The sequence below is a fragment of the Epinephelus lanceolatus genome, chromosome 19 (genome assembly GCF_041903045.1).
Source record: "Epinephelus lanceolatus isolate andai-2023 chromosome 19, ASM4190304v1, whole genome shotgun sequence".
NCBI lineage: Eukaryota > Metazoa > Chordata > Actinopteri > Perciformes > Serranidae > Epinephelus > Epinephelus lanceolatus.
Window position 1 is genome coordinate 8,334,068 of NC_135752.1, and position 10,881 is coordinate 8,344,948.

General features: G+C 41.0%; 1 protein-coding gene across 1 annotated transcript in view; it reads left to right on the plus strand.

The window, feature by feature from the left end:
• The window catches only part of ptpa (protein phosphatase 2 phosphatase activator), a 37,575-nt gene extending 26,694 nt beyond the window's left edge, over positions 1–10,881 (plus strand). The window contains exons 9-10 of the mRNA XM_033646582.2: positions 427–534; positions 10,110–10,881. Coding sequence (XP_033502473.1) covers positions 427–534; positions 10,110–10,184 — 183 coding nt within the window. The 3' untranslated portion in view covers positions 10,185–10,881. The remainder of the gene's footprint in view (positions 1–426; positions 535–10,109) is intronic.

The following is a 10,881-nucleotide window of genomic DNA, read 5'->3' on the forward strand; positions in this document are numbered from 1 at the left end:
AGATTCATCACTGAAGACACGCAGAACTTTTGAAAGCCATTTTTCCAGCCTACAGAGGGAGTGTTTAATACTCTGAAAACTGATTTTGGATGTTTCACTTTAATGGCGGTTTCAAGAATTGGTGTGGCACCACTGGCAGGAAGGCTTAAAGGCTATCTTGTTTAAATCCTATAAATCTTGTGGTGCAATAAAATTAATTAAACAGATGAACTATAATGTATATACAATACTGATATTAATAAAAGGTTTAAGTTCTGCATATAAGCAGTTATGAACATGCTGTCATCCTCCATTATCAAAAAAAGTTTAAAATCCAGTACCAGTGAGTTTTCCTTTGTCTTGTATTTTGGATGAAGTGTGGATAAGTTACACCAGAGCTGTCTTGCTCTTTCACCTCATCTCTGTCCCTCTTTCTCGGCTCTGTAGATGAAGACAGGTCCGTTTGCAGAACACTCCAACCAGCTGTGGAACATCAGTGCTGTTCCTTCCTGGTCCAAAGTCAACCAGGGCCTGATCAGAATGTACAAGGCCGAGGTACGTTTGTTTCATTTTCTGTCATCATCACTTATTAGTCCAATTCTTTAGTGATTTATTAGTCTGATAAATAGGTTGGTGAAGAAAGAGTCCGTTTTAGGGCGTCAATTTAGTTTCATTCCTTGTTCTGTTGACTGACCCAAAAGTAAAAGACTAAGTGAAAAGAACATGATCGCAACTTAAATAGGAAATCCCAAAATTTGAACTTCATGAGTATAAAATCTATAAAAGATATATTTGTCAAGGTTTTTGCTTTCCTTTGCTGAGACAGTACCTTGCTGGTTAGTGATGGTTAGTTCAAGGGTATGTATTTGTACCATGCACTTCTGTCTTAACTGGCTGCAGACCATACAAGGGAGGGTTATATAAAAATGGGTGATGTGACACAGATATGTTTATTCAGTTGTTTGCTGCATGTTAGTCCAGTTGTTTATCCAGTTCCCTCAAAGGTCAGCACTGTGGAGATAGTTTGCAATCACTCAGTGGTGTGAATTTTCACACCGTTTACCAAATTCGAACTTTGTGTGAATGTTACTTAACCTGCGCAATCCAATCCACTGATCGGGACAATAAACTAATTTCAGTCAGAAAACTCACTGTTAAAAATTCTGAGGTGACCGTGCCTGGCCTGTATAAGAAGCTTTTTACACGACTTTTTCTAGCACGTTTAAAAACAAAAAGACAAAAGCCCATTTTACACTGCCTCTTCAAGGTGGTAAGATTGTGCCCTTATTCCACCTTGCTGTTCTGTATGAAAGGTACGATCACAGAATGGGGAGGGCAGAGTTGTCTTGCCTTTAAGTCCAAAGTGGAGGTGGTAACAGCACTGAACTGTTGTCTGTGTAAAAGGGACAGCTGGCAGGATGGGACCATAGATGAGACGGTGTGACGTTTTCACGACTTATGTGTTCAACCCGCCCCGGGCAATTTAAAAGCAGCTAGAAGCAGTTAGCAGCTAACTCAAAGAAGAAGAACAGCAGCTGAAAATGCCAGCAAATTGGGAAAACAATGAGGTCCAGGAGCTCCTTCTCCTCCGAGCAGAGAGTCATCTGTGTTAAAAGGACCTAAAAGTCTACAGCCATGCTATAGGTTCTGTGAGGTCTTACTCAAGCCCCTTTCCCACTGCACAAAAAACCCCACTAACACCCGCTAACATCTGGCTTTTTAATGCAATGGGAAAGGTTTCAACCGCCACTCACACCAGGGTCAAAAGACTCTGTAGTAGGCACAGATATTTATTGCCTTCGGCTCTGACCAGCATTGATGGAAACACAGCACCTGGGTGAATGTGCTAATTTTAGCTCCTTTACTGGTGAGATTCAGTGATGAGCCAACAAAAAAATACCATCCATCTCTGCCCAAGCAGTGCTCAAATATCCACCCAAATTAGTCTGCACCAAGATTAACAGAGAGAATGGATAAGTAAGAGATACATAAAAAGAAGTAACCAGCGTATAGGTTTCATAGGCCTTCATGCTCCTCTCTGCTGTTTACCTGTTCTCCGGCCTGTCCGTGACATTAAACATCGCACACTACAAAAAAATCAAAACAAAACAAAAAAAAACACACACACAGACAGGCATACTCGTCTGCTGCAGAGCTGTGTACTCTCGTGTGTCTATCGCCTACTTCTAGCAGGTTATCCCACATTCACATGCTAATTTTGATGGAAAAGGGGCATTAGTGGTGCTTTAAGCTGAATACTAATGTCAGCATGCTAACATGCTCATAATTAAAACACTAGCATGCTGATGGTTAGAAGATATATAATATTTACCATGTTCAACACCTTAGTTTAGTGTGTTAGCATGCTGACATTTCCTAATTAGCACTAAACAGCTGGTAATAATATCAGTAATAAACCAAAAGATTGACCTGATGGTGCTGTTAGATTGAAAGTCGGAGGATCAACAAAGTCATTAGGAGCATCCTCTGGAACCATGAGTGCACAAAAGTTTTCATAAAAGCCGTGCTTGTGTTGTGGTTATAGGAAAGGCCATGTCTATCTGTCAGTTCACAACTTTGACTAAAATATCTCAACAATTTATTCATGAGTCGTACTTACTTTGGTGATCCCCTGTTTTTCCTCAGGCTCCACCACAAGGTCAGCATGTTGGGTATGATTTAAGTTGCTACTTTTGGATGGATTGTCATGAAATTAGGTGCAGGCATTCATTGTCCTCAGAAGATGAAAATGAATAATGCTGATAACTTTGGTGATCCTCTTATATTTTGTTTAGCACATTCACAAGATGAAACTATAGACTCTATAAAAAATAATGGGCGTAGCTAGCGTGCCATCACCCATTGGTTTGTGGACTCCTGTTTTGAAGCTTCAATTTTTTGGCCATCGGCCTTTTTTTTTTTTTTTTTTGCAGCCAGAAGTGGACAAAAGGGTGGAGGTGTGGAGGAGCAGGAGGTGGATCTGATTCATAGACTTTAGTGACACCTTGCAGACAGGGTTAGGGTTAGGATTAGGAAGTTAAGGAAGTGGCCACATCCTTAATTATGCATAATTTAGGCCTTAATTAAACTTAACATGGTGAGTTATGTAAAATTTAATTCCCTGACAGTTGTCATGAAATTAGATATAGTGACCAGAACTGTTTTTTGTACGACACTGTGAACATGTTTAATTCTGCTGTAAAGTTGGGCATTTTAACATGGAGGTTTATGGGGATTGACTTGCTCTTGGTGCCAGCCTCAAGTGACCATTAGAGGAACCACAGTTTTTAGCTCTTAAGCATTGGCTTCATTTTTCAGGCCCTGAAGTTGCTGCTTGAATAAAGCATTTAATTTGTCCAACAGTGCTTGAAGATCCACTCATTACTAAAAGTGAATGCCATATAAAAACTAAAGTAATGGTCAAAGTTGCTGTATACTGCGGTAAATACTGAATATTTAAGGTGTGTTGACTGAGTCACGTCGTCAGCTCATGCATTGAGTAATATTACAAGTTAATGTTCCACCTTAAAAATCTCGGCAGTCGGCTCGAATGAAGTTATTTTTTCTCCAACTCCGGCTGCTGCAAGAGGCAGCAAAACATCCTTATATTTTATAGTTACAGTCTACTAATTAAACTCCACTCAGCCCTGAGTGGAGTGACCACCGCTACTGACCAATCAGCAGACTGCAGTGCTCACAGCTCCACCTTTTAGTACCAGATCTATGTGCTAGGTACCCCAACAGAAGGGGTACCAAAAAAGGTAACATTTCAAATCGGTTCCATCCACAACTTTTCGCAGCGGAAATGGAGAAAAAGCATACCAAACTGAACCGTACCTTACTACTCGGTAGCTTACTAACGGGGCTTATGATTGTTAGTACTCATTGCCTTTGTTGGTTGCACTGTTTAGGTTTAGGCAAGAGGAGTGGGATTGGTTAAGGTTAAGGGTGAGAATGCCAGGGTAAGCCAGTAGGAGGCAGAGTATGGCAGGGTAAAGGTGGATTTATTTTTGTGCGTCAGGTCTATGCAGAGCCTACACCGTAGCCTAGGCATGTGGCCAATGCCATTGTGACCATTTCTCCTTGTGCGGTGTCTATGTCACTCTGCAGTTACACATCCAAAACACTAGTTGGCGGTGAGGTTTCTGTAAAGTGTTGTAAAGTTTAGTTGATACACACCAAAACACACATTAAACATGGCTTTATTACGACAATTTCAAACACCAGTACACAAATTGGCTTCATTATAACTCGCAGGATTAACAGACAAAGCACTTTTCTTTGCTGGACATATTTTCCCCTCAAATACAACATGCTAATGTTATTAGCACGAGCCTATGGCATTTTATATTGTATGAATTAGCTCAGCAGCAAGCACACATTTCCTCTATTCAGATGAAGCCAGGGACAACAGCAACATTTAACAAAAGTAACGTTACAAAATTTGGCTCCATTACAGCTCACAAGGCTCACTGACAAAACTGTCTTATGCTAAACATGTTCTCCATACAAATGCAACATGCTAATGTTATTAGCTCAAGCCTTTGGCATTTTACATCTTATAAAATAGCTAAGCGACTAGCAGAGAGTTCCTCTACTCATATGAAGGCAGTATAAATCACACACAAGATTTAACATGCTATTTTGTGGGGGCTTTATTGCCTTCACGATTTATTGTTTCTTATCTGTGAAATAAAAGTAAATAAAAGCATTGTTACCACTGAGGGAAATGCTTTTCAGCTTACAAATATAGACAGGAGGTCTGCGTTGCCACGATGTGTAGTAACATTTCTGGGGAGGTGCATGTCAGGCTAAGGCATAGGGTACATTATGCTATGGTGTTCATTCGATGCAGAAGCATAAATCCCACTTAAGGTGGGCCATTCCTTCACCATCCAAGGATTAACAAATTTGCGTACAGTACATGCCCATTGTCACTCTCTGCATGTTAGCATGCTGATGTTAGCATTTAGTTCAAAGCACTGCTGTTAAAAGGTGGGGTGGTTGTAGATCTCATCTTTGTTTCACCGTCAAATTCACTAAGATTTGCAGCGTATTTGTCGCACTGTAACCTTTCCCTCTAGATTGGACTTGAGACTCTCAGTTTTAACTTCATCATTTAGGATACAATGAGGCTTGGATACATAAAGTGATCTTTTCTTAAAGCATTGCTGTTACAGTGAAAGCTTTGAGGCTCTGCACATATATACACAAAAAACGTTTGAAACGTAGTGAAGCAATGCATGGTTAAAAAAAAGAGTACAAATGGAAATGTTGCTGTGTAAACTGAATATTTTGTAATCCATCACTGTTTTCTGTTTTCTTGCTTACATGACATTAAAGAAATCAGATCAGTTTGAAAGCTGACTGTCACCAGGTTCATTATGAGCAAAATGTCCTAACAGACTGGTTCTTTGCGTAGTAGAGGAGAGAGGCAGGAAAGGGTTAAGAGAGAAACGGAGAGAATGGAATTGTGTGTGCGTGTGGGCGGTTGGGGGTGGGGTTGGGGGGATGTCTAAACCCGTTCTCCCCGCCTGCATGCCCACATCCTGTGTTTTCCAGAGCAGCCTGTGAGTCTTCCCAAAGAGCTGAGGGGCCAAGCTGTCTGCCTCTCTCTCCCCCTCCCCCTCCTCCTCCTCCTCCTCCTCCTTTGCCGTTCCCTTCATTAAATCCTCCCCTCCCTCTGTCCCGACCTTCCTCCAAGCCTGGAGCAACCATCAGCAGACTTGCATTCCTCTCTCCCTTTTCCTGGCCCCACACAGGGTTTCGGCAGAGAGTTGTACTAGACCCAGAGAAAGCAGAATCCACCATTTTCTGTCTGAGTGGGGAGGCAAGTCTGAGGCCTTATAGCCTGTTTGGAACATAAACTGAATGCGTGAAGTGACACGCTCAGGGAAACAATGGTGGTCGGACTTGGACTGTTAGTTTGACTTGAATGGACAGAATTACACTGTTTATCTTGCCCATACATGGAAAGAACATCAGTCAATCAGCTCACCTATACATATTAAAGGCCCCTGCTAGTGTTCTTTGCACATTTTATCCTGTGTACTACCAGTCATGTATATTTTTTAGCTTTTTTTTTATAGCTATTGAGTTCAGTTCATTTCAATACACTATACAAAATCTACTTGTACAGACTTGCTCAAGTTGGATATTCATCACAGTGAACATCATGCCTGATTTATTGTTGTCAAAGACAAGCTAGCTGTTGGTTTCAGCAAGTTAATTTACATACTGGAGAGAAACGAATGAAATCCAGACTGTCTGGAAGGAAGGAAACCCATTCAGAAACACTTAGCAGATAAGGCTGGTGTTACTTTATGTTTTTATGATTGTTAAATCTTTTGAAAAGACCCAAAAGGAACATGTCAGCCAGTGTAACAGTGTGGCTCATTGATGTGTTTTTAATAGACAACAATGGAGCTCTGTGGCACAGAGGAAGAAGATATATCATCAAGTTTTGATACAAACACACGCAATACTTGTTAGTGGATACAGTCAGTGTTGGTTTGGGTCAGCACATGGGATTTGTTGACAATAAGAAAAATCCAGAATATCATCAGACTTATCCTTTAAACAATATGGTCTTCTGTAGAACAGGTTCAATAGTACTGAAACATAAGAACTGAAGTACGGAAGGCTGAAGCGTATAAAAACAATGGTAAAGCCATTTTCAACATATTTTCAAATTTATCTTCGAGCATTTCTGCCTGACTCTTTCATTTCAAAGGGTCTGTATGTAACACTGAGAACATTAATACAGCAACAAACTATTTGCTATGTAAAGATATAGTGGAGTAATGGCAACCTGAGCAGAGAATTAAGTCACATTCTCTGTGTTGTATTCCGAGTTTCTGGGTTAGAATCCTAACACACAGAGCCAATTTGTAATTGCTGGTGGTATTGTTCACTTGCGCACGGTAAATGTGTTTGTTCTTTAAGGATCAGTTGTTGAAGTGCTAACTAGCATCTTGAACCCGTCCTGTCGGTCTTCTGGTTTCCATTTTTAAATGACAAATACAGACTGCTGCCACCCGCTGGTATGGAGGGTAATTTCCTCTCATGCAGGCGCCAAATGTATGTGCTACTTGGTTGTTGGCTGTAGTCTCTGTGATATGCTAAAGTGTAACTTTTTGGCCGAGCCACAGGAAACGTAAGGCGACACGACAGCCAGCCTTCATCGCCGCTTGGATGTTGGTTAGGTGCATCTGAGCCTTCAGCTGTTGTGGTAGATGGTCTAGCAGTGTTTGCACATTAGTCCTTGACTGTGTATCCCACTGGCTAGCTAGTCACCACCCTGCTCTCCCTTTGATTGGCTCGCACACATTGCCTTCATTAGTTGGATTGGTTAGGTTCAAGCAGGAGGAGTGAGATAGGTAGGGTTAGGGTAAGAATGTCAGGGTAAGGCAGTCAGGGGCAGAGTAAGGCAGAGTAGAGTGGGTCATGCCTTGGCTATCCTAGGAAACGCTAATATGCCTCCAGTACCTGCCAGCATTAACACCATTAGCTCTGTCAGCAGCACTGTTGCCATTGTATGATTGCACTGTTTGTACCATTAGCACTGTTAGCTGCTAACCGCTGGCTCAGCCCCCTCCATGTTGTACAGCTGCTTCAAATAGTTACAGTGGGTTTTTTTTTTTAATATTAGAGTTTTTTGTGTTTTTTTTTTTTTTTAATTCTATATTTACGTTTCTATATACCAAAACACCAAGGCAAATTCCTTGTATGTGAAAACCTACTTGGCAGTAAACCCGGATTCTGATTCTAATAAGGAGCATGAACGGCTTTACAAATGTGGAGTTAACTAGGAGACATGTCATCAATGGGTTTGTCATAACTTTTTTTCAGCAATGTTGATTTAATCTATGTTAATCCATTTCAATAAGATATAGTTGTGTCTTTTAACTGACAGTATAGTATGATAGCCCTTGAATGGGTTGTATGAAGAGTTTATATGATCAGTGACCCTTTGATGATTTTACTAATTCTCACTGATTAAATATGTGTTGAGACCAAAGTTCTCTGAGGCATTTGTTTCCACCCCAGTTCTGCCCACATGATCGTGACTGATAGTGTCACTGCACAGACACACTGAGCACAAGAGTTCAATTCCACTGTGTTCCCCCAGCGTAGCCTTCCAACCCCCACTGCAGACACCCACCACCCCCACCACTGCCCTTCCAAAACTGGCTCCACTGAATGTCTGTGTCAAAGACCAGGACGCGTCCTGTCACTAAACCTCAATGGAAAGTCCCTGTACAGAATCATATGCTGCTTTAACTTCCACACCTGCTCATATCAACTCATGTTGGGGACAAACTTGAATGATGAATGGCAAGATATGTATATTTGGTTTTATATTGGGTCTACTTAATAAATTATGATTGTAGGTGACCAATTTATCAGAAATAAATAATAAAAAAGTGCAATTGAATGATATATGAGTTGGTTAAAGGGAATATATCGTTTATTACAGGTCAGGTCTTAATAGCTGCGCCAAGGAGGTCATGGTTTGGTTTGTGCATTTGTGTGTCGGAGGTATAATGGAAAAACTACTGGCCCAATCTTCATGAAACTTGGCGGAATGTGTAGCATGGGCCAAGGAAAAACCAGCAAAATTTCAGAGCAGACCTGAAAGATTTGGTCTTTGCTGAAGTCTGTGCTCTCTGATTACACTTCTAGTTTTTTGTAGTTTTGGTCATCATTTCTTTCTGATGGGAATGGTGCACATAATAGCAAAAATAAAACCTAAATTGTCGCAGGGTCAAACCCATCCCCCATGACCTGAGGAGAATTTATAACGTCAAGGGGCTACAGCATAGCTTTGGAGTCAATGCACATAGCCTCTTTAGCTAACATTCGCCTTCTTCAGAACGTAAGCACATGCCAGGGCTATTGCAGCTACAGAGATGCCATAATTAGGTTTTCTTGTCAGCCCCTGCAGAATTTAGCGGCGTTGCAATCGCAATAAATAAAGCAAGTTCTGCCAATCCCAGTGAATTCCCCACAACCGGAGCTCTGCACCTTGAACAGGGTCACAAACAGGGCTAACTGTTAGCATCACAAAGCTAACTTTATTCAACAGTTATTAACAGGTGTAACAACAACGTTAAGCCTTTTTAGTGTGAGATTAATGGCTCTGTGTCACATGTTAACCACTGCTGTGGGGCTACTGGCCAAAATGTGACGAGTAGCAATGAGATCACGTTGTGTTGTGTTAGCTCAAGCTAACTGGGCAGAAAGGTGAAGGAGAGCCTCACACTGGGACGGTCCTTCAGCACTGCGTCATACAGCTTTAACAGCTGATTGGCTGTAACCAGCTATGGTGGGAAACACTGAATGTTCATAATATAAGCTCCAAATCTCAGACAGAATCACAGCTAATATTGAAAATTTTACCTGTCTTAGTTACTGGTGGTAGTGGTTGAGATAGTTGACAGTGACATAGCGGCTAATATATCAGCCAGTACATCAGCATGGCTAATTTATCAGTAAATGGACTGCACTCAAAGTGCTTTAAAGCTAAATGTCACAGTCACCCTTTCATACACATTCACACACTGGTGACCGAGGCTACCATACAAGGTGCCACTTGCTACTCAGTAACCATTCATTCGCACACCAATGGCACAGCCATCAGGGGCAATTTGAGGTTCAGTATCTTGCCCAAGGATACTTCAACACACGTGCTGGAGGAGACAGGAATCCAACCACCAATTTTCTGATCATATCAGTGGATGACCTGCTCTACCTCTGAGCCACCACCACCCCATCGGTCTAGCTTTAGCATTAATAAAAGCAGCAGTAGTCCTATTCATCAGTGAAAGAAAGTTACCTGGTTGTAATTTAGCATAGCTATCTGAATGTAAATCAAACCTTTACTGTACAAACAAATATGCAGATCATCACATGCTGTCCTACATCATCTTTGGGTATATTTGAACATGCACTGCAAGCATATGGTAATGAATGGTTGGCTTAAAGTGGCTAAACAATGATGATATAATAGGCTGATGAAGTACTAGAATAAGTACTGCACTTCATCAGTACTGTACTTTGTTTGAAGCATACTTTTCTCATGTTAGATAAACAGTCTGTCTCTTGTTTTTTTGCCGTCCCATTTCCAGTGTTTGGAGAAGTTCCCTGTGATCCAGCACTTCAAGTTTGGTAGCCTGCTGTCTATCCAGCCAGTGAAGCCTTGACTCTGACGCCACGCACACGATGGAAAGACCAAAATCCCAACAGTTGGAACCAACAGTTTTCCCTTTCCTCTGGCATCCTCACATGCAAATCCAACAGTAGCAGAAATCAACCACATGTAGTTTGACACACGCAATTCCACATGTGCACACATGTGGTCATGAAAGCTTGTTGGCCATCCATAACTTTAATGCGGAGCATGTTGTGGATGAGCTTTGTGATTTTGGAGCATCTTTATATTTTTGTCATTTTATTTATATAATGGATAGAGTTTGAATTGGGCCCTTTTTTGGAGGGATGTAGAGATTATCTTTTGAAGTGTGCTCATTGATGCTTAATGCTTGAATTTACCTCAGAGTGTAGATCCTCATGAGCAGTAGGCTCATTCAGAGTGAGGTGATACAAATAAGACTGTGTGACTTCTTCAAAAAAATGTTGTCATAGTTTCTTCTTCAGTTTTAGGTGTTTTCTTGGTTTTGCTTTTATGGCCAAATGTTTTAATTTTATTGCAAATGTACCAATATTTTTAACTCCTCATTCATCCCAACATGTAAGTCACATCAAGAATTTGCTAAGAAATAACTTGTGTTTGAGTGGTTTTTTTTTTCCCGAAACAGCTCAACATTTCACCATCTTGCTCAGATATAAAAAGGTCAAGGATTAGATTTATAAAGCTTTCATAACAACTCATGTACAAAA